This window comes from Orbicella faveolata, unplaced genomic scaffold (assembly GCF_042242905.1).
Source record: "Orbicella faveolata isolate gen_17 unplaced genomic scaffold, um_ofav_v1 contig_25, whole genome shotgun sequence".
Taxonomy (NCBI): domain Eukaryota; kingdom Metazoa; phylum Cnidaria; class Anthozoa; order Scleractinia; family Merulinidae; genus Orbicella; species Orbicella faveolata.
In genome coordinates, this window is record NW_028301553.1 from 6937501 (window position 1) to 6960696 (window position 23196).

At 39.6% G+C, this 23196-nt stretch overlaps 3 protein-coding genes and 2 pseudogenes across 6 annotated transcripts in view; 1 reads left to right on the forward strand and 4 right to left on the reverse strand.

The window, feature by feature from the left end:
• Nucleotides 1-268, reverse strand: part of LOC149108761 (uncharacterized) — a 25351-nt pseudogene extending 25083 nt beyond the window's left edge. Inside the window, exon 1 of the transcript XR_016208276.1 lies at nucleotides 176-268. The product of XR_016208276.1 is annotated as an uncharacterized LOC149108761 (transcript). The remainder of the gene's footprint in view (nucleotides 1-175) is intronic.
• A 1510-nt stretch (nucleotides 269-1778) lies between these two features.
• LOC149108763 (uncharacterized) lies at nucleotides 1779-4505 on the forward strand. Its single transcript, XM_089293301.1, has 2 exons — nucleotides 1779-2446; nucleotides 2841-4505. The coding sequence occupies exons 1-2, from the start codon at nucleotides 1821-1823 to the stop codon at nucleotides 3970-3972; spliced, it is 1758 nt and encodes a 585-aa protein (XP_089149427.1). The 5' UTR covers nucleotides 1779-1820; the 3' UTR covers nucleotides 3973-4505.
• A 223-nt stretch (nucleotides 4506-4728) lies between these two features.
• Nucleotides 4729-7847, reverse strand: LOC149108764 (uncharacterized; annotated as a pseudogene). The gene is made up of 2 exons (XR_016208294.1): nucleotides 7555-7847; nucleotides 4729-6931 (listed from the first exon to the last, which is right to left on the reverse strand). The product of XR_016208294.1 is annotated as an uncharacterized LOC149108764 (transcript).
• Nucleotides 7848-13971: 6124 nt separating this feature from the next.
• Nucleotides 13972-19043, reverse strand: LOC149108765 (2-acylglycerol O-acyltransferase 2-like). Of its 2 annotated transcripts, XM_089293343.1 has the most exons (5): nucleotides 18779-19043; nucleotides 17624-18477; nucleotides 15908-16127; nucleotides 15384-15562; nucleotides 13972-14182 (listed from the first exon to the last, which is right to left on the reverse strand). In XM_089293343.1, the coding sequence occupies exons 2-5, from the start codon at nucleotides 18048-18050 to the stop codon at nucleotides 14028-14030; spliced, it is 981 nt and encodes a 326-aa protein (XP_089149469.1). In that variant the 5' UTR covers nucleotides 18051-18477; nucleotides 18779-19043; the 3' UTR covers nucleotides 13972-14027. The 2 variants fall into 2 exon arrangements, with proteins under 2 accessions (XP_089149469.1, XP_089149468.1); XM_089293342.1 differs by lacking the exon at nucleotides 18779-19043 and having other exon boundaries at nucleotides 17624-18510.
• Nucleotides 19044-21128: 2085 nt separating this feature from the next.
• LOC149108766 (ATP-dependent DNA helicase PIF1-like) lies at nucleotides 21129-22193 on the reverse strand. The gene has a single exon (XM_089293693.1). The coding sequence runs from the start codon at nucleotides 22185-22187 to the stop codon at nucleotides 21129-21131; it is 1059 nt and encodes a 352-aa protein (XP_089149819.1). The 5' UTR covers nucleotides 22188-22193.
• Between the last annotated feature and the right edge of the window lie 1003 nt (nucleotides 22194-23196).

Here is a 23196-nt window from a genome sequence, read left to right on the forward strand (position 1 = left end):
TCAGACAAACGAGACAGCACAGCTTTGTTGTTTTCAGTCAAACGTCGTCAAGTTAAGAGATCCGCTAGACGAGGAAACCGAACAGTGTAGTATTGTCACTGATGTATTAAAAAGCCATAAGTAAATATTACATATCCAGGTTACAGTCCTTTTAATACTGAGCTTTACAACAAACCTGCATTCACGGAGAACCAAGGAAGAGAAGACAGCAAGTTGAAAGCTGCAAGCACCACACCGTCATGTTGGTTCAAAGTCTTCAAACTGAAAGAGGAAGTTAGAAGGGCGTATGACGTCATCTCAAGATTTCGGTCCTCTTGGCAACAAGAGATGTCATGCAACATTTCTCTAGCTATTCGTCACCGCATCGCAAAATTAGAAACACTGTGTAACGCTAGGAACCCAAAATTTAATCCTCTCTTCTCTCAATGGATATAAACATTTTTATCTTATTAAATTAGTGGAAAATTAGTGGAAAATGGCGCTATATAAATGTATATTTATTTATTTTATTTATTTATTTATTAAGATGGATTGGTCCACACGTTTTAGCTATCCAAAACCAGCTCGCCCTCCTCCCTACCCTTCAAAAGTTCTTACCCTCCGAAGTAGCTTACTACATGCCATTAGGGACAGCGCGTCTCCCAACCCCAAAATGCTTTGGGAACGAAAGAATATCGAGATCGAAATGTATTATGGACCAAAATATAACAAGACAGCGGGAACCTGGTCTCTAACACCTGGTCTCTACGCCTGGTTAATTTTATCATTTTTAGCGGGAAAGGTAAATCCTGAATAAAAATTTTCACTTGAATTGCTCCAAGCATTGTTCAGTATTTACGTATAGAATGATCCTTGCAAAGTTGAGCCGTCGACAGGGCAAACCCAGTGCTTACAATACTGAGATGAGGTGGTTTTCGAAAGCTTTTCGCCAGCCCAAAACTCGGCGAGAAATTTCCTCGGAAGCGATTGACAAATTCAAAACCATGATCTGAGACAATACTTCTGACGATATGCTACCAAGTTATGGTAAGTATTTTTTTAAAGAAAATTTAAGAAATGACTTCGTGTGGAGTGATTTTGTGATGTGTAGGCTTATTTTTCCAGGTATATCCTGAACTAGTGCTGGAACCGGCTAAAATATGTAATAAAGTCTATGTAATTTTAAAGATAAACAAAACGAAAATGCATGCACGGGCCCGAAAAAGTAAAATGATGAAAAATAGAAAGTGGGAGATGCTCATTTTGTACCTGAAAAAATGCGATTAGGGTTTGAAAAGGTTTCTTTTCACTTAAAAATTTTTGTGACATGGTGTCCAAGGGTGGAAAAGGGGTTGGGGGGGGGGGGGGGGCTGGGGATGCCATCTCCAATACAGTATCACAGTTTTGTTGAATTAGAAAGCAATGACGCTTAGAACTTTATAATCTTATATACATCTTTATCTGCTAGCAGCCCACTCCAACTCTAGTTTTTGAGGTCTATTACCCCACTCCCTTAGAAAATATTTAATAAAGCCAGATGAAAAGTATATCATATTGTTACTAATTAACAGGATTGACTGCAGATGAGCTTGCCCGTCTTGCTGCATCAGGAACGCAAGGCTGGGTCTCTACTGATCACGTCACGTGGGTTTTAAAACAGCTTAACGACATGCAAAACAATACCATGCTACTATGCCCCAACGTCGTTGTTAATATCCAGATTGAGATGATGAGGAATTCTAAGTTATTTGACCTTGGACCATTAAAAACAACCTCGTTCCCAGGGTCTCTTCCCTGGCTTGGGGGTGGGGCGGGAAAAGGCCCTGGGATCGGCTGGTCACATGATCTCAGAACACCCAAATATCTTGGGTGTACTAAATTATCATATGTTAAACGGAACTTTCAAGATGGCGGTCTCGTCGAGTGAACCAAAGTTTTTGTCAGTGCTTCGTCGAGTCGGATTTTCCTCAAATAACGGTAATTTTCCACCTTTAAATTTAAAACCTCTTCAAATGAAGTGTTTTGAATATATGCTGAAAGGTCAGGATGTTATTGGAGTCCTACCTACTGGATTTGGCAAGTCAATGCTCTTTCACCTTCTACCTCATCTTATTCCTGTGAAGACCACCAAGAACGTAGTTATTGTGGTATGTCCATTAAATTCCATCATTGAAGATCAGCCGAAAGTCTTAAAAGCTCGCAGGATAACCGCTGATGTCTTACAGCTTGCTGTAAACGAGAAGGAACCGGCCGAGAACTTGTTCGGAAATGAACAAGAACCAAGCGAGCACGTGGTCCCGGATTCAACGAAGTTTCCTCGAGATGTTGTTAATGGCAACACTTCAATTGTATTCGCCCATCCAGAGGCTCTATTAAGTAAGGAAGGTCGAGAGCTAATGGGAAGCAAAGTCTTCCAAGAGAATGTTGTTGCCTGCATTGTTGACGAAGCTCACTGTGTTGAATTATGGTAAGTGCGTAAAATGTTCATTCCTTGTCTATTCATGTCATGTTTGTTACAGACTTAGCTTATTTCCGGGAAATCTAAATCATGGTTACGGCACCGACAAGTATTTACATTGCGAATACAATTCGGAAAAAATCTGCTCTATTCTCTTTCTGTTTACAAACGATGATAATTTTACTCTATGAACTATATTGATAATTCATCAGTGAATTCTATGATATTTACACTGCTTATTGGAACATCATACATTGTCTCCATGCCATGCTCTTACAGCTGAACCATAAAAACAAGATACTACTAAGTAAACATTCTTACTCTTAAACAAAAATTTTGTTAGTGTGTCTCATTGCACTTATGTTTGAAGATTTGTAGCTCAGGGTTTCTTTTTCTTTTTCAGGGGTGAAGATTTTAGAAAAGACTTCAAAGACCTGTCAGTGTTGAAGGCATTCTTTCCCAATGTACCCACAATGGCTCTGACAGCAACAGCACCACCTCGTTTATTGAGAGACTTGAAACAAAGTCTGCAATTGAAAAATGACTGTAAAATTGTTGCTCGAAACCCTAACCGAGTGAACATATACCTGGACAAGAAAGTGCGTCTGAGTAATCATCATGGGAATGAAGGTTATGACAGAATCCTTAAACCCATAGCCAATGAACTGGCAATTCAAAGAGAAAACTACCCAATGACAATCATTCACCTGAAACTGAAATACTGCGGATATGCTTATGGCTTATATGAAAGAATATTGAAAGCCAAACAGTGTGTTGGAGAAACATTAGAACCCACTGAAAGACTGTTTGCACAGTTCCATGCCCCCCAAACGAGTCGCATGAAGAAAGACATAATATCAGAAATAAAGAAAGAACAATCGAGGGTGAGGGTGCTATTTGCAACATCAGCACTTGGCATGGGTGTTGATGCTCCTTGTGTGACCAACATCATCCACATAACACCACCAAGTAGCCTAGAAGCTTACATGCAAGAAATTGGTCGTGCCGGCCGTACGGGACTTTCACCATGTGCTACACTTTACTACAATAACTCTGATATTGGAAATAATAAAAAACATGTGGAAGAATCAATGAAGTCATATTGTAGATCAGAAGACACCTGTCAAAGGAAACTCCTTCTGGATTACTTTGGATTCTCCAGTGTTCAACAAGAGAACTGTTGCTGCATATGCGATGACAAGTTCAAAACAACTGAAGAGGATCTACCCCAAGCTATTAGAAGCAAGGTCAGATTTCTATCTAATGATAACCACGTTATCCTTGAAAGGTTAATCAAGAGTGCAATTTCTGACCACGAGTCCAAAGTGGCATCAGAGTGTTCAACGCTATTTGACATTTCTGTAGATAAGAATCTGGCTGCAAAGGTTGTGGAGGGAGTGGAATTTATTGAGTCAGAAGCAGACTTGTTGAAATCATTTGGCATATGGGATGAAACCTGTTCTTCTCAGATCTTTTCACTTATATCTGCACACACTGTTATGTGTACAACTGAAATGGACTCCGATGATGATTAGAGCATCAACTTAAAATGTTCTGTTCGCCGATATCTGAGCATACTCCTGTTGACATGTCGAACTAAAATGAACTCCGAAGATTAGAACATCAACATAAATTGTAAATTCTGTCAACTACTACAGATATATCTTGATTTATTCTCTTAAAACACACTATTGATATTTAATTATTTCCGTGTTGTTGCCATGACACTGATCAGTTTGTCTACATTTGTTCTTTTCGCTTATATCTGAGCACAATACTATGTGTAGAACTGAAATGGACTCTGATGATGATCAGAACATCATCATAAATTGTAAATACTGTGAACTGCTGTAGATATATCTGGATTTACTGTCTTAAAACACACTATTGATATTTAATTATTTCCATGTTGTTGCCATGACACTGATCAGTTTGTCTACATTTGTTCTTTTCGCTTATATCTGAGCACAGTACTATGTGCAGAACTGAAATGGACTCTGATGATGATCAGAACATCATCATAAATTGTAAATACTGTGAACTGCTATAGATACATCTGGATTTACTGTCTTAAGAGTAAATCAAGGAATATCTACAGCAGTTCACAGTATTTACAATTTATAATGATGTTCTGATCATCTTTAGAGTTCGTTTCAATTCTACACATAGTATTGTGCTCAGATATGTGTGATAAGTGAAATGTAGACAAACTGATCAGTGTCATGGCAACAACACAGAAATAATTAAATGTCAATAGTATACACTATTGATATTTAATTATTTCTGTTGTTACAATGACACTGATCAGTTTGTCTACATTTGTTCTTATCATGCGTATATGATTATCTCAGCACAATACTAGATGTAAAACTGAAGTGAACTCTGATGATGATCAGAACATCACCATAAATTGTAAATACTGTGAACTTTGATTTACTCTATTAAAATACACTATTGATATTTAATTAATTATGTTGTTACCATGACATTGATCTTTTTTTTTTTACATTTTGTTCTTTTCGCTTATATCTGAGCACAATACTATATGTAGAACTGATGATCTCTGATGATGATTAGAACATCATCATAAATACTGTGAACATTGATTTACTCTCCTAAAGAACACTATTGATTAACTAGGCCCTCAGTGATCTTCATTTAAGTGTATGTCTAAGTTGATAACTCTTCCAAGTGTTTGGCTAGCCACTGATGATAGTCCACAATGTTTAAATACCTTAGAGGAGACCTTTTAATGTCAGGGAAGCTGTCATGAAATCTTGCTGGCATATGATTGAAAGGATTCAATCGCAATAGGTCAGACACCATTTCTTTCTCATCTTTAAGTGAGTCACGTGTTGTATGTTGCACAGATGTCTTGTGGATCCCTACAGAACAGTCAAATTCTTCTACAATCTGATGGATGCCAGTGGTTGCTTTGCAGACCTTGCTTATAGAGTTCAGGGTTTTGTTTGGTCCCTGCCTCTGGACAATGCTTTTACTGCAACGGTTAGAAATTTCTTGGGCCAGGTCGTCTTCAATATTCCTTCCAGCACCACCCCTCCAATTTACAAAAAATCCCCATTTGAACTGTTCAGCCAGGCGTGGAGTTAATAGGCACTCAATTTGGGCTATACTCACAAACATTTCAATGGCATATTTGCTGTAAGCCCCCATTGACTTGAAAACTGACAGCAAGAGTTTTTGGTTGATGAGATTTCTGCTGCCATCTCCCTCTGCTGCAGTGTCCTTCATTTGCATGACAAGAATAGCCAAGAAAATAAAACAAAGGGCATAATTCTTGACATAGTCATCATCATTGCAGCAGTCATTGACATCTACTTTCTGTAAAAGGAACTTGTCAATGAACTTGCCAAAAGCATCATCAAAGTATTTCTTCTTGTTTTCTAAGGTCTCACGCGCAATGTTTTCTGGGAATTTATGTAATGAGGGCCTTTCCTCAAGGTCTGACATCCCAAAAAAGTTCAGGGCAGCAGTTACTACGTAGGCTTTCCCCACACTGAGGAACAACTCTTCGCTTCCTTCATAGGAGTCAAGAACTTTGGAAGGGGTAGCATTCCTCCTATTGTATTTCTCCCTGAAGTACTTTAAGGTGCCAACTTGATTGACAGACTCTGCTTTGTGAAGAAATGAGTATGAATACCGTAAAAGGGATGCTTTGGTATGCCACATCACTGGTTTAAAGGGCGAGCAATGTTCAAAACGATCAGTTGCTGTGTGCGAACCAGACAGCAAATCTTTGGCACCTGCAAATCTCACACGAGTTAGCTGATCACCTGCAAATGCAATCTTCATATCTCTCATTGGGTCATCATGGGTGTCTTGTTGGTGTGCATTTGTCTGTCCAGGTGCTGCAGGTCCTTCAGGAATTGGTGGATTATCTGTGTGTGGCATTTCATCTAGCAGCCCTGCTTGAACATAGATTTCAGCAATCCACTTTTCATAGGTTCTTAAAATGTTAACACAATCATCATACTTTGCTTCATTTGCATTGATGATTGGCAGGCTTACTATGATGGACTTCTCTGACATTTGTTGGCTATACTCATGAGAAATGTGCTCGGGGATAACAGCTTTCAAGAACTTAAATTTGGGAAAGAACTCAAGAACAATTCGCCCAACAATGATTTTGGCACATTCTGCATACCTTTTCCATTCTGGTACATTTAAAGAAAAATTATGTCGAGGGAAATCTCCAATGTTGCCTTTGGGGCTATCATTGGGCAAGTGATTGAAGTCGATTCTGTTTTCAATCAGGTTACTGGCAAACAAGTGCAGATCATCATTCTGGATTTCCTTTCTCGTGTGACCCTTCAAAATTTTCAGGTCCCAGTTGTCACCAGTGCCTCAGAACACACTTCCTTTCTTTACTTGCTGCACCACTATATCCGAAAAGTGACCTCCTAAGAGCTTTAGCAGGGTATCCCTTCTCCCAGTCGACAGGCACACGCCAAGTTTATTCAGTCGTTCTTGAAGCTATTACAAGGGGAGCAGAAATAAAAGTGTCAAATTCAGCATACATGCAATACTGATCTCTTATTTTCAATTCATTGCAAAGATCACTTATTATATGGACATGAGTGTTCTACTGGAAATGTAATACACATAAAATCCATACGAAACTAAATCCAGGACCCAAGTGGCATATTGGCCATATCCCCGCTAGTGAGGATATTTATGACTTTCATGGCTGTGCTTGCAAACAGTTAGTTGTCTATACATGAAAAGACAACTGATTACATGGTGTCTCAAAACAATATTTTTCTCACTCGCTGCACTCGTTTGTAGAATCTTGCTTTACCACCCAAAAATAAAATTCATATCTTCACGCCGCTGTGTAAATATCCTATACATTACATGCTTTTTAATTAATTCTTCAAATACAATCTCAATCACAGCCTAACTAATGACTCACTGTTGACACCAAACTACCAAACAATAACAAAAGTTCTGTCAAGCTTTGTATAAGAAAAGAGGATCAACCATAGATTGTATTCAATGTATCAATTGATCCCACTCACGCAGTGGGAGTAAGGGACATAATAAAGGAAAGCAATGAATTTTTTATACATCATCAACTTATAAATTATATTACTGACCTTTTTGGTACATCCACCTTCAATGATGAGAACTGTATTCACACGTTTCACCAGGTTGAGTTCATGCCACCTCTCGTTCATAAGGATCGAGTACAAAAAACTGTACTTTACTTGAAGCTCAAGCTTTGTTTCTGCGACGGAGTTCTCCTTGCCAGACACTGCGTTCATGAGCTCAACAAAGAAAGGGAGGTTCGTCTTCAATTCAAGCCAAACTTTGCTGAAATCAAAGTCTTTCATGCTGTCATAATCATTTCCATATAAAATGGAACCTTGAGAACGCTTGCACAGCTCTGCACACGATGGTTTCAACTCCTCACTAACGATTTTCTTCAACTCTTTCAAAACACTTGGACAGTGATCTTTCAAGATAGCCGCCAGTACAATTGCATCCTTGTGGCTGACAGCTTGTACAATCATTTTCTGCTGTCTTTCAGTCAATGACGACTGCCCTTCAAATAATGATGTACAGTCATTGTCTCCTGTTGATTTAGGCCTTAGAACAGTTGCAGCTTGCTGAGTTGGAAATGAAGGCTGCTCTACCGAACTTAATGTCGTTCGCCTCGACAGCTGATCCAAGGAAGTGATTGTGCAATAATGTCCTTTTGATTTAGACATTGGCACCGCGGTCACGCCGGTAGCATCTTGCGGTGTTGAGAAAGACGACTGTTCTGCAGACGTCGAAGTATTTCTTCTCGGCTGATCCGTAGAAGAGGCTGAGCAGTTATCTCCGGCTGATTTAGGCATTAAAATTGACGCAGCTTGTGGAGTTGAGAAGGAGAGCTACTTTCTTGTTGGTGTGATTGGCTTCGACGGCTCATCCACGTGCACAGAGCTTTCGGATGGCATATTCGATGATAAACGCTTCGACGGCTGAAGCGAAGAAGGTGACAGCTGAACGCATCGCTTTACAGCATATTCTGAGCTTTGATCCAACGGTGTATTCTCTATGGATTGGGCTCTCTGAATAAACTGTTCCATCTTGTTCACGAACGAAACACAACCCCTACATAAAACCTTTGACCTCATATCGTCTTCCGAAATTTTTATGCCACACGTTTTATGGACTTTGGCGCACAGATCTTTTGATAAAGCAGCTTTGCTGAATATTCGAAGCATATAGCGACTCTCATGAGAATCACCACAGAGTCTGCAAACTGGATTGCGAGGAGAAATCTTCGTCGGAGTGGACATACTTTCCGCCATTTTTATTTCGGCATAATGCATAAATTATCTTTATTTGGCCAAATTTTGCATTAATTAATTAAAACAATCAACCAATCAATATGAAGGATTCACCGGCCGATCCCAGGGCCTTTTCCCGCCCCACCCCCAAGCCAGGGAAAAGACCCTGGGAACGAGGTTGCATTAAAAAGGCTGGTTTTTGCTCTGAATGTGGGACAAAGGAATGGCAAAACTTTCATTGGCAGCCCTCAAAATGGTGGTAATCATTGGGTACTGGTAGATGTTGAGCTGCGACCTTTCATGAACTTCACATACTGTGACACACTGGCTTGGCAACCTCCCCCAGACATCATTGACATCGTCAATGATTTCGCACAGTACATTCCACAAGTTGGAACGTACAAAAAGAGTCATTTGGTGCTTGCCCACTCTCCCAGTGCGATTAATTGGCAGGGTCATGAATGTGACTGGCGATGCCGTAACTATTCCCTGTAGAGTTGCACTGATATTTGTGGTGTTATTACTCTGGTGAACGCAGCTGTGGTAGCCATGTACAGCCCTCTTTTCCGATGGTTAACGGGTCCAGTGATCAAAGAATCGATCTTCTTGCAATACTCGACCCAATACTGGTTATATTTTGTGTCACCCATGAGCAAAGACGAAGCCGTGTTCTTGTCAGTGTGAAACAAATTTTTAGTTTGTTTATTGTGGAAGTGCCACAACTTCCACTGATGACCACTCCATCTTTCCCTCACCCCCATTAGTGGTCATTATATGGTTTTACACATTGTGCTGGCATTATTTTGAGCATAACAGTGAGGCAAGAGAGTCTAGAATTACGTGGGCATAACAGTGACAAAAACTGGTCGACGTCTTTTGAGCATAATATATAGTGAGATTTTTTGATCATCAAGCATTCGCATAATGACAACAAATTTGAGCATTATGTGTAAAATCCTATTTCATGACCCATTTCCAGGACTATTCTGATATTTACAACACATGTTTGCAAACACAAAATCCTTTAACAAGAGAAAGACAACAATGTTGGAAAGGAATACTCCTTCTAACATGAATAAAATGCACCGCCCCATGAAAATGCAGGACATGTGGTTAATGTAGTACAAAGATAGAAGAGTGCTTTTAGAGACCTTTTGACCTAAGTTTTCATCTATAAAATGGCCCTGGTGATATGATACTGCTTCAATTTTTATTAATTAGTATTTAGCATGGACTGTTTATTAGTAGTTTATTAGTATTAATTTTTTTTATATATAACTTTAAATATTAGTATTACCTGATGATTTTTAAGCGTGTATAAAGAAATGTTAAATAAATAAATAAATAAATAAATCAGTAGCAGGCTGTACATGTTTTCTTGACGATTTGAACAGCTAGAGATAACTGTGCAACCTGACACTAGCCTTCTAGCAGGCTACTGCCATATTGGCTTATGTTATCCACAGGTCTTTAGCTTCTTCATTGTGAAAAACATTATCATAATTTACTTCTATCAAAATGAAAAAGATCACCAGGGATAATGAAAACCTGGATCTACAGGTCCCTTGGCAAAATTGTTTGTTTGATGCTCTGCTAAATAGAGAAGATAATATCATTATTTAGAGCATTTAGTGAAGGAAACATTCTCACACTAGAAAATATATGAAATAATTGCAAGTCAGACCAGTGAAATTTTAAAAGCTGATTGTAAGTGTTTCTGGACGACCCATATGGAACATGCCAGTTCTCTTTCAATTGAAATCATTTTGTTATTAGCAAAAAAAGGACACAGCAGTCATTCAAGACTATTTCAGCAGCTGGTATTAATAATGGTATTAGACCATGTTTTTTGATGTTCTGTAAAATAGAACAGCGATAAGCGTGTGAAATCATTCTTGGCATGAGGTGAAACTAGTCTTGTGTTTCACACATTTAACTTCAGTGAGCTATCGCAATACTGGGCATCGTGCTTTGCATAAATATCTAATCATATCAGCTCATTTCTGTAGGATTTTTATCAACTTGACCCCCACCACAGATATATGCATGTACATGTACATGTAAGTCGTAAATGGCACAGTGAGAACTACATTGATTTTGCAACAAGTTTACTATTAATTTAATATTTTTTGCCATAAATGGCTTGAGTAACATTCTAAGGAAAATTGGACTCTGAGTACATGTCTGACATCTACTGTCATTTCAATATTGTCATATAGTCATTTCATATTGTTCTAGAGTTTATACTGTTTTTAAGCAACACATCGGAAACATTACAGATACAAAAAACAGATAAATATTTTTACATATTATGTTACATAGTTTCAGGCTTTCAATGTTGGCATGTGCGTGGAATTATAATGGGATTACGGTATGAAATTCTGTATTACTGCATTAAGTACACTACAAGCCGTTCTGATTATTGTTAAACAAATTAAAGAAACTACATATAATTTCTACATAGACAATACAAGCTAAGGTTCGTTTACTAGTAACAAATAGGTCAATGAATTGCAAGATAATAAATACCATGGTGCACAACTGATCTGATGAGCAAAAAATTCTGTGACTGAGACGTTCGAGGGATAATTCGTGTTTCCTTTCAGAAATATTTCGAAAAAATGTGGGTTGGTGGTCGCTATCTGCATTTTAAAGCTGAAATTAACCAGGCGTTTCAAGTGTTAGAGACCAGGCTCCCACTGTCTGATTATATTTTGGCCCACAATACATTTCGATCTCGATATTCTTTCGTTCCCGATGCATTTTGGGGTTGGGAGACGCGCTGTCCCTAAATGGCATGTAGCTTAGACAAATGCTTAGACCCGAGATGCCATCTTTTGCTATGTAACCTGGCCTGCGTCAGAAATGTAAGCAAAACTGACTTCTTTACGGTCGAACTCGACTTTTAGTCATGAAAAATGGACTTATTTGACATCAAACCAAGGCTAGGAGTATTAAGAAGTGATTGTCTGAGAGATAAGTCTACTGTTGTGCAAGTGAAATAGTCAAACCAAGTGAAGCGTACCCCTCAAGATTACAATAATGAATTGATTATTTGAATATTGAACCTAATCGTTTCAAGAATGCAATAATGAACTGATTATTTGAATATTGAACTCGCTAGTCTAAATTGACTTTTTTGAACATTTAACCCATTAGCCGTATTCTTGGGACGACTAGTGGGTTCAGTTTTCCAATAATCAATTCACTATTCCGAGTTACATATTAAAATACGCGTTCATCATGTGTATCTTGAGTTACAGTGGCCAGATTAAGCCTAATATTACATGTTGCAGCGAAACGGTTCAAATTCATCGACAACGTCTACCGTCTATGAATGCGTACGAGCGAAAACAACTTCCGGTGCCTCGTCGCCTAACGCATCACAATTTTCAATGTTATTCCACCTTGTCTCCGCAACATTTAGTTTTGAGTTCAATTAAGAAGCGAGATCTCCGAGAACTGGAAGCTATGGCAAGAGAAATACTGTAATAATTACTTGGTTTGTAGCGGCAAAGCCCCGATCGAGTATCAACTCGCCATGTTCAAGGACGATATTGATGACGATGGCCTATAAGTGTTCAAAGCCTTCTATACTGAAGAAGAATATGCAAACGATTGCCGTGTAGTAATGGGGAAGATGAAAAGGTATTGCATCGGCGAAGCAACGAGATTGTTTCAGCAGGAGGGAAAAACTTCCTACCGAAACGCTCGACAACTGTATCGCTGAATAAAAAAGAACCTTGGCAAAGAGCTGGGCAAAGAGTTTTTACACGATACTCTCATCTGCGTTCGATTGGTCTTGGGATAAAACATGAGCAAAGCACAAAGCAGCCACTTAGGATGACAGAGCCCGGTCGTTAAACAAGTGTATCGACTTTCCAGCATCCGAGATGCAAATTTAGGGATCTTAACAATGACGATGGCGGCGTCGAGGACAACGTCTTGTAAAATTGAATTTGTCCAGGATGCCTATGGCTCTCAAACCTCGCTCAGGCTAAATATGTAATGACAGCGTTCAATGCTAAATGGAAATACGAAAAATTAGCAGTTCAATTCGACTCATCGTTCGCGTTCACGGTCATTTTGCGTTGTTGTTTTGCAGAGGACAGCTATGAAATGTTTAAAGGTTTACTTAACACACTTGTACAGCCTTTCTTTTTCTCATTAAGCCTTTTGTTTGGTGGTGCTCATTGACGTCGTGGTTTGCTCCAGACTCCATCCACGTGACGCCGGAGGAATTTATAAACGCATACAGCTTTATTTCTACGGTTAGGCCTACGGTCCAAAGTAATCCGTCACGAAAACGGAGCTTTTCGAAAACGCTCTTCAAATCGGAGGAATTTGAAAACGCCGGCTTTGAGTTTTCGTGTAGACGGAAAACATTTTAAAACGGACCTTTTCGAACACGGTAGGTCAAGAGAACCACGTCAGTGATTTCCCTGGCCGAGATTTCCTCAAACAAAAGTATAAAACGACCGGTGATTGTTGCGTTTTTAAATTGCTCCGGTGTAGTGTCAAGCACTATCAAGGCTTTTAATCTCTTCATAATCCCAGCTTCATCCGTTTTTCAATTAGCCTGTATTAATCCCAGTGATGTTTAGAATCTCTTCAAAATGATGATGTCCTGTCCCGCGTCACGCGGCTAATTTGGTCTCAATCACGCTGCTAATTTTGGGGCGACCACGGGTCACGCAAAAACCCTTTGCGACCCTCTTAGAACAACAACAAAAACAACAATCTTTATCTGTACTCTCTCTTGCCTTATAACTATTACAGAAAATACAGATAATAAACTTAGAGTACTGGCTGACTGGAGTAGTCATAGGGGCTAGCGGAACCAAGCAGCCAGTTGACATCAGCGTTAACTAAATAAAAAAATTAAATGAAAAGTAATTACGGGTCAGCAAGATAGCAACAAAAGCACACATAAAAAGAAAGGAAAAGAGTCTCTGATTGGTTAATTACGGAAATCTGTTGTATTGGATTTTCGCGCGCAAAAGACAGCCATTCTAAGATCGACACTCTACTAGACTACGAGTAGTCTCTCTTTCGCTTAGTCCGTCGTGCGTGACGCGAAAGAAAACTGCAAAAACAAAAAACAAAAAAATGACCGCGCGAAATCCTGCATTATCATGCATGGCACGTCATTCGGGTTAAATCTTGGATGTCTCTCTCGCAGGCCGAAAGTGTTAGTCCAAAAATTATTAAGGAGATACGTTTGTCAGTCTACGCTGAGGATAAAACGAAATATAATGTTTATTTCTGCAGAGGTTATTCAGTATTTGTAGCTAAACGATCAATAACTCTGAGGTATCTGTTGGATGATACTTGTCCTTGAATTTTTCGTACAACTCTGTAAGATCTTCTATGTATCGCGAGTGGAGTTTGTCGATTTCTTCTTGGCTTGGATTAGCAACTTTGCGCACAGGAATAGGTGATCCCACTGTCAAAGTAAGATAGAACAAAAAAACAACAATATCCGATAAATGATGCCCTGTAAGGGAGTTTACAGAAAACGGGATATTTCAGAAAAATAATCAATATGGAATATTTAGAACAGATATGCCGGAATATCAAGGAGAAAAAATATAAATAATCCTGCTCTTCTGAAGAGCTTGGCCATCAGTATCTCCCTTTTTTCGAATCTCGAGCATGATCTCAGAACTCTGCCGAAAGCGTTAACAATAGTTTATTTACAGATGACTAAAGCGTACGTATGAGGAATTGTGTGGAGCGATCTATAGGAGTTTGTATGGATTTGAAATTCGATCGAAAACACGAAGTCTAGCCTGTTCACAGACCCTCTATTTTGAGCCCGTCGAGATCGCAAGCTTAGCTTAGTTCATCCAAGCACGGACGCACGGTCCTATAGAGCTGCATAAAAACTCGGATAGTTTTGGCTTTAATTGGTCACTACCCCTATGCTAATAGGTCAGTGAATTCCCGGGAGGAAACTCCCTTATGAAAAGGACTGGGGTCCATGCTCGTCGAAAATTTTGAAAAGAACCCCTAACAGGTACCGAGGTTCTATTTTGTGGGTGTGGCTTAACATTTTCTTCACCCCTAAGAGGTAGCAATCCTAAAACAACACATTATCTCCTGTCATATTTTTTTCGGCTCAATACCTGTAAAAGGTGCCACAACAGCTCTCGCTGTGGACCTGCTGACGATGAGCACCCTAAGAGGTACCAAAACGCTTTTTTAACCCCCAAAAGGTAAGACGAGCACCCTAAGAGGTACCAAAACGCTTTTTTAACCCCCAAAAGGTAAGACGAGCACCCCCCGTCCTTTTTATATAGAAGTTCCCACCGGCATGAACAACCTCGTTCCCAGGATCTCTCATCTTACCGCCCCCTGGAGGGCAGTAAGATGAGAGATCCTGGGCACGAGGTTGCGGGATGAAATTGTGGAACTTGAGATCTGGAGGATAGATGGCACGAGTTTATATGCAATTTAGCTTGAAATCTGAAAACGAACCTTTGAAGGAAAGGCCGGGGAATCGCAAAACTTGGAAAGGATAACATAACAAAGCTCGCTTTTATGGCATGGGCTCCTGGCTTTAATGAAAAATTAAGGTTGTACACCGTTGCCGGGAATAAAAATCAGCCAGGAATGTAATGGCACACGTGGAACGCTCGACCTACCTACAACGTGGATCGGAGATCGTCTCGGCAGCATACAAGCTCCCCAACAATAACAAAATCCACTCTGGGTTTTGGATCGAAGCCAGCGCTGAAATCGTGAAAATCGAGAGTAGTAACCGCCACCAAAAATATGAAACAGATAGTTCTGTCCAAAGGCAAAAACAGGAACAAGTTCACATCTGCAAAGAACAGAAAAGCGCAGTGTGTAAATCACGTCAAAAAGCTGTTTAGAGGAAGTTAGCTGTTTAGGAGAAGGCGTTATACGAGACTGCTTAGATTGCCCTTTGATTGTAAATAGGCGTGGAAAAGCTGAGAAATAAGTGCATTTACTTAAGTCGCAGCAAATTTAAAGTTTGTTTCAGAACAGTTAACAAACATTTGCGCGCACAAGATGGCAAAGCTTTACAATGATGCATTAAGACCTTATATGCGCCCCATGCCACAACGAGAACGGATGATGTAAAGCGCATCTGATTTTCGGTCGAATCTCAGACAATTCTCTCGCCACAAAATCTCATACAAACCCAGTCTCTAACGCCAGTTTAATAAATCCCTTGCGACGTTTTAGTGTCAGCACGTAGCTATCAAAGCGAGTGTCGAGTATCTCTGCTGCTCCGCCCACAACGATGACAACAGAGTGCCCCGCCCCTTTTTGTGTCAGCGTGTATTCCAAGCTTGGACGTGTCACGTCAATCACACCCAGGCTCATGAGAACGTCACGGTACAGCCAAGCCGTCAAAAGACCTGTGAAGGTAACAACCACTGTGTAATTATTGCAATGGTAGTTCCTTTTACTCTGTTTAATCAGATTAACCTACAGGAGGAAGACCCATGCATGCGTTTCCCGTTTCTACTTTTGTCTTTTTTACATTTGCACTCTTCAATTTGACGAAAAATTATCAACTTCTATCAATATCGGGCAATACAGAAAAATCTTCTCCCTCAAATGAATTTGGAAATACAAAAATACCATTAAACTACTTCTACGACCTCACCGAACCACAGGGGGGGATGGGCTCCTAACACTATTTCTTTATACACTACCGCTGCCGCCAATGCTGCTACTGCTACTGCTACTGCTACTGCTACTGCTACTGCTACTGCTACTGCTACTGCTACTGCTACTGCTACTGCTACTGCTACTGCTGCTGCTACTGCTACTGCCACTGACTGTTACTGTCACTTATTCTGTTACTGCCACTGCCAATGAATACTGCTGCCATTGGCACCACTGAATGCTGCTGCTACCACTTTTACTGCTACCGGTACTGCTACTGACACTGCCACGGCCACCGCTGCTACTACCACTGCTGCCACTGGCCGCTTCTGCCTCTGCCACTAAATGCTGCTGCTACTACGTTTGCCGCTACAGGTACTACTGCTGCCACTGCCACTGCCACTTCTACTGCCCCTACTGCTGGTCTCTACTATTGCCACTGCCACTGCTACTACTGACTTCTTTTGTCAATGCCATTGCTACTACTCTGCTACTGCTACAGCCGATTCTAATGCTACATGTCATGCCAATCCGATCCATGATCCATTTACTCGAACACCAGTATGCCAATACCGATTTTACTTCGTAATCGTATCTATAACTAAATTCTCGATCGTGATTGGTTCTCCGCGCGCCTATTTGTCACGTAATCGGTGCTCGCCATTCGCACGTCAATTACGCGCGCTTTAATGGCTTTTTCTATAGTTTTTAAAACATACATAGAAAGCGCTATCGACTTTTTCGCTGAAACGAAGCTCTCAAAATACTTTTTTTTAATTTAGAGATTTGTTATAGATACGATTAATTAGTAACTGGACCTCGTGACAGCCTGAATATGCGACAAAGGTCGACTTGTGGCAAGTCTATTCAGGGAGTGATCTTGCTCGTAATTTCAAATCGGTCTGGCGCTCGTCCGATTTTAAAGTAACTCCCGCGAATACTGCCTGAATAATATTCATGCGACACGAGGTCCAATTACTATTACAAATCAGTTCTTTATGGTAATGATTTCATACAAATGAAAGAATAAAGCAATAAAATTCATAGAATATAAGAAATAATGTAGTACCTACAACAACGATGTTTTTTCGATAACACTAGGAGGGAATGTTAAATTCGACAAGTAGGGACAAATATATTCTAAATATAATAATTCAAATGAAGAAATTTTAAATTTATAATGACCGCGAGAAAGCATTTTAAAGAATATCGCAAATATCGTGAGCGCTGCTAGTTTTCTCACTTGAGTGAACTGACAGATGCGGTATAATCCCAGGGAACTTTTCACTAAATCCACAAGCCTCTGTATTCAACGCCATTGATACTCCCTCGGTAAATATACCATGGGGATGATAGCCTAAGATGTAGTTCTTCTGAGGATCAAGTTCGCTCGTCTTGACGAGAGTGATCGGGAAATAATCACTTATGTACTTGAAAACAGAAAGCCGCCTTGTGAAGTTCCTTAGAAGGTCTCTTCCCCCTCGTTGGGGACTTTTCCACTCCACAAGATACATCCATGATAAATACAAAAGTACAAACGGCCACAGAGGTGTGTAAAAGAACAACAAGAATAGCGTGACCAGGCCGAGAAGATGCATTCCTCCTAAGAAACCCACCACGTACAGAAGCGTGACACTGGCTGTTTGCAGAATGTAGTTAACAAACGACATGTCTGCGATTTTGAACGAGAAACAGCGATCGATAAATACAGTGTATTTACTTTTCTCTGTCGTGTATGATTTTCATAAAAGCGGAAAACTGGTTACGTCATGTGTACGTCATTCGCACAAGTCACAGTGCTAAGAACAGCTGTAACATGGGAAAGTGGCATCAGTGGAATCACAGAACCATAGCTAAGTTTTGCTCTTCAAGAAGATGTAGTTAACGTCTTTAATTTCATCGACTTTTTCATAACTTTCTCCATGCTACTGGTCAGTAAAGCCAGTCTCGGGTCGTCACGCAACGTTTTTCGTTTCGTGATATTAACATCTGGACTTCAGTTTTTATTTTCAGCGGAGTTCCCCATGGCAGCTGGAGGACAAGGAAGGGTGTTTCTACCGCACGGGCGTAGATTGAGGGTGACTTCCTCTCGGGTTCCTAAACGAAGAAACAGTATGTCAACTAAATATGACTTAAAATTAAAACTAAAAGTCTTGTAACTATTTTATGACGAAAAAGAATTACGTAAATTTGCCCTCACTGGGAGTCGAACCCGGGCCACTATGCCCTTACTTACCACTGTACCACCGAGCTGCTAGCTGCCGGAAAATCGAAAATTTAAACTACATATAATGAACAGTAATATAAATTAATATAGAGTTACCCTAACATACAAATGAAAGCTAACCGCAAGCAAATGGAGTGACACTAACCGCAAACAAAATGGAGTGACGCTAACCGCAAGCAAAATGGAGTGACACTAGCCGCAAGCAAACCTAACCGTGCTAACTGCAAGCAAGCAAGGTAAACATGTACAGCGGTTTATTAACACGTCTACCTTGTATAAGCAACATCCAGGCGTCCAACCCCATACTCCGCCCGGGCGTTATATTTTTCCGACCAAACAGTACAAAAACTAAATCGTAAATACTCTTTTTCTTTGGCCATCGTAGCCTAACAAGGAATAGCATGCAAACTGCGGAGATAAACATGATAAAAATACACGTTGTTGGAAAACAATAATCATACCTTTTTACTTGACGTTTCATATGTTTCAACATAAATCTTAGGGAGTGACCACTGAAAGTAGAAGTAGTCATTATAATACATCAAATATTTCCGCGATTGGCCAAAACGCGTCACATGACTGAATATTCCCCAGCTAAAACTGGGGAATATCCGAATGAAATTCCTCAATTTTCAAAATCGCCGGTGTTGCGAAAAATATTTGAAGGATAATAAATACAATGGTCGCACACAATAGCCTCCATTTGAAGCGAAAATATGCTCGGATATTTGTTCTTAGGACCGAATTACACGGTACGACTTCGTCTTATAACACAAGCTTACGACGGGCCTACGACGTGACCAAGGACCATTTACACGCGCACGACATTTTTACTTACTAAATTAAATATGCAAAAGTTTGCATCGGGATTTTCAGAGCGAAAGTTCTAAACAGATATTTTAGCTGTCCTGTACTTTAAAAAAAAAACTTTATAACGAGATATTTTTCGCTTTAATCCGTTCAATACTTTTCGAGAAACGGCTTCATGTGACTCAGTCAACAACAACTCCGTCCGCCATTTTGACGCAAGAAATTTGTCACAAAAAACGTCATTTTCTATCGATTGCGGCTACGATTGTCGTAGCATTTTAAAACATGTTTTAAAATCTACCACATTTTTTTGACGTACACAACAGTCGTAAGCGAGTTGTAGGTTTGATTTTTGAGTTGCAGGTTTGATTGGGAAAGTAAATGTGAGGGATTAAAGAGATGTAGGCTGTGTATATAGGTATATGTTGGGAATTAATACGATGAAAGCTGTGTAGGTATATGTAGGCGATTGATGAGATGTATTGCTGTGTAGGTATACGAGGGAAATTAATGAGATGGAGGTTGTGTAGGTATATGTAGGGGATTAATGAGATGTAGATTGTGTAGGTATATGTAGGGATTAATGAGATCTAGGCTGTGTAGGTATGTGAGGGGGATTAATGAGATGTAGGCTGTGCAGGTATATGAGGGGGATTGATGAGATGTAGGCTGTGTAGGTATATGTTGGGAATTAATACGATGAAAGCTGTGTAGGTATATGTAGGCGATTGATGAGATGTATTGCTGTGTAGGTATACGAGGGAGATTAATGAGATGGAGGTTGTGTAGGTATATGTAGGGGATTAATGAGATGTAGATTGTGTAGGTATATATTGGGGATTAATGAGATGTAGGCTGTGTAGGTATATGTAGGGATTAATGAGATCTAGGCTGTGTAGGTATGTGAGGGGGATTAATGAGATGTAGGCTGTGCAGGTATATGAGGGGGATCAATGAGATGTAGGCTGTGTAGGTATATGTTGGGAATTAATACGATGAAAGCTGCGTAGGTATATATGCTTTTTTCATGGGTGATACAGTGTGGATAAAGCCAGGGTTACTTTCTGGAAAAAAAAAACAACAAAACAAAACAAAAAAAAAACAGAAGTAATTTGTTAGAATACAATGAGGAATATTTCATACAGAAATTGAATGTAACTTCAGTTGTTCATAAAAGATTTAAACAATCTGTATCATAGGAACACTCAGGCAATCAGAACAATAAACTTACTTTATATTGCCTGGCATTTCTTCAATAGCAAAGTATGGAATTATAGGTAAGTTGTTAGAAGGTTTAGTAAGTGAAGTATAGAACAAATAATTTACCTTTGCGTTCTGAAGGGCTTGAAGACATTTTTGCCTGTGAAAGAAAATCATAATGTAATGTAACTTGCAGTTTAAACTTTTGTTTTTCTTTGTATACATGTACCTTTTGCCATGTTACATACATGCTGGTAAAGAATTGTTTAATTGCCTAGAGATTTTGTATTTTACAATGTAGGAAAACTCATCAGAGTAACAATCAATTAGATTATTCCTATTGTTGTTATTGCTATTATTATACACCAAAAAATAAATATACTACAGAAATTTATGCGTATAAGTGAATAGTACATTGAGGACATTTTTTTGTTGTTGGTTAAAGTGATTTTGATGCAGGAATTTCCATTCAATATTTTGGTGGGTTAAAAGAACACAAAACTAATGGAAATTATTTTCTCATTAAAAGTGATTCTGTATCCTCTGCTAATTTACCCAAGCGGTTTTCTTCCTTTAGCCTGAATTGAAATTGAGAAGATTTCTTAATACTTGTTAGCCGCTCAAATGTCATAGGTTCGATTATAGAAGAGTGAAGTGATCTAACTCTACTTATTGCAACATATGTAATTCCTGCCGCTTTTTCACTTGGTCCAATATCAATCCATGCTTTTGATAGAGTAAGTCCTTGGCTTTTATGTATTGTTATTGCCCATGCAAGCTTTAATGGTATTTGCTGTCGTTCATGAATATTAGTGTCAAGTGACTGATAAGTAACAGTAATAGGAGGAATTGGAACACATTTAGGCAAAGTCGCAATAAATGATGGTCCTGTGTAATAGTCAAACTGAACTATTATTGCTATAGGTAGGTTTGGCGGTGAATGGTTGTCTGCATAAACAATATCTATTACTTTTCCTGTAGCACCATTACAAAGCCCAACCTCTGACCACAAATTCATAGTTAGCATCACATAAGCTTCTCTGGCTAGAAACAAGGTAGGAACTAATCCGCGCATTTCTTCAGGAGAAAGAGCCTTTGCAATGGAAGAGGAATGACGAGCTTCGATTTTGGCTATTGGTTTATGAAGCTTTAATAATTGATCATAATTAAAAGCAGCAACTTGATCATTGCCATATAATTGGGTTGCCATTAGATTGGGTACCGCTGATGGCTGTTGAGTAAGAAGAAGTTGCCAGTCTTCTGTAGTTGAATCTCCAGTTCTGAGACGCTTTAATAAATCTTTAAAAGAAACCTGTTCTGGGTTTGAACCTTGTACTCTTTGATTTTGAGTTAATTTTACAACTTTGTCAAACATCAAATATGCAAGATGGCCTTGTTCACCTAGAACCCCTGATGGCTTTGCATGATACAAAGGTTTGTCTGCGATAGGTGGTAATTGTGCAGGGTCTCCTATTAAAATAATTGATACATGTCCAAAAACTTCCTCCTGTTGTCCAGTTGCCTGCCTACAGCGTTTATCAATCCAGCCAAGCAATGTTTGACCAATCATAGAGTACTGTACGGGTCCGCAAATGATCCCAGGACCGCAAATGATCCCGGACCGCAAATGATCCGACCGTGAGCGACTCGTGAGCGACTACTGCGCCTGCTAGCTACACTCATTTGGCCAGGGGGAAGAAATACAAGATGGTGGTGTAAGGGTGTATGGGGTTATGTGAATGTCGTGTCTTATAATGTAGGTATTAAACAAAAGGAAAACTCGCTCGAATCCAATATTTTGTGACAAAGGTCCAGATGTTAAGATAGGAAACGTTTGAGGATTAAATCGCAACTGTTCTGATCTGATTTTGTTCGGGATCGTTAAATCTGTTAAATCGCAAGTGTTCCGTAATGTGTTTGTCGATCGATCGCATCTTTTGCTCGGGTTCTAGCATCGTTAAATTTATGTTTGCCACAAATTTCAGGGTGGTCCATTTAGGGTAGTCCATGGGTAGTCCATTCAAGTAGTCCATGGACCAGGTCCATCGGGGTAGTCCATGGACTAGGGGTCAGCGAAATGTACCGACCCGCGCAACCCTTGGCCTTGCTTGGTCATGAAGCTGAACTTCATAACTATAGCTTGGAATTTTGGCTTCTTAGAATTCTCAAGTAGTCATTTCCGAGGAATTAAAGCCAAAATACGACCAAGGAAAAATTACAAAATAAATTTGTTCAAATTTCCAGTGCTACACACTAGGTGTTTTACAGAGTGATGAAGCGTTGTAGGCTTGTGGGTCTACTCAGGTGACAGCGTCTTCCTTAATAGTTGCTTCATGGTTACATTTTAGTTTAAAACTTTAGACGAGTGGCGTTAATGGCTGATAAGATGTGAGTTAACTATAACACCGACACATCTATGTTTAACAAAGGAGGATATGTAGTGTATGTTGCACTGATCATAATTTTACTGAGAATTGCAAAGAAATGCAAGCCAACGCGTGTTTTGATGATTGAGTGGTGATATTCATAGCATCGTAGTTAGCAACAAAATTTAGTCGAAAGTACGAAAAAAAAAAGCA

Bases quoted from the DNA above. Each gene is read 5' to 3' on its own strand.
- LOC149108763 (XM_089293301.1), top strand. From the start codon at position 1,821: ATGATCTCAGAACACCCAAATATCTTGGGTGTACTAAATTATCATATG. The intron at 2,447-2,840 runs GTAAGTGCGTAA...TTTCTTTTTCAG, and splicing joins GCTCACTGTGTTGAATTATG to GGGTGAAGATTTTAGAAAAG.
- LOC149108765 (XM_089293343.1), bottom strand. From the start codon at position 18,050: ATGTCGTTTGTTAACTACATTCTGCAAACAGCCAGTGTCACGCTTCTG. The intron at 16,128-17,623 runs GTGAGAAAACTA...TTACCTTCACAG, and splicing joins GCATCTGTCAGTTCACTCAA to GTCTTTTGACGGCTTGGCTG. The intron at 15,563-15,907 runs GTTTGTATGAGA...TGTTCTTTGCAG, and splicing joins AAACTGGCGTTAGAGACTGG to ATGTGAACTTGTTCCTGTTT.
- LOC149108766 (XM_089293693.1), bottom strand. From the start codon at position 22,187: ATGATTGGTCAAACATTGCTTGGCTGGATTGATAAACGCTGTAGGCAG.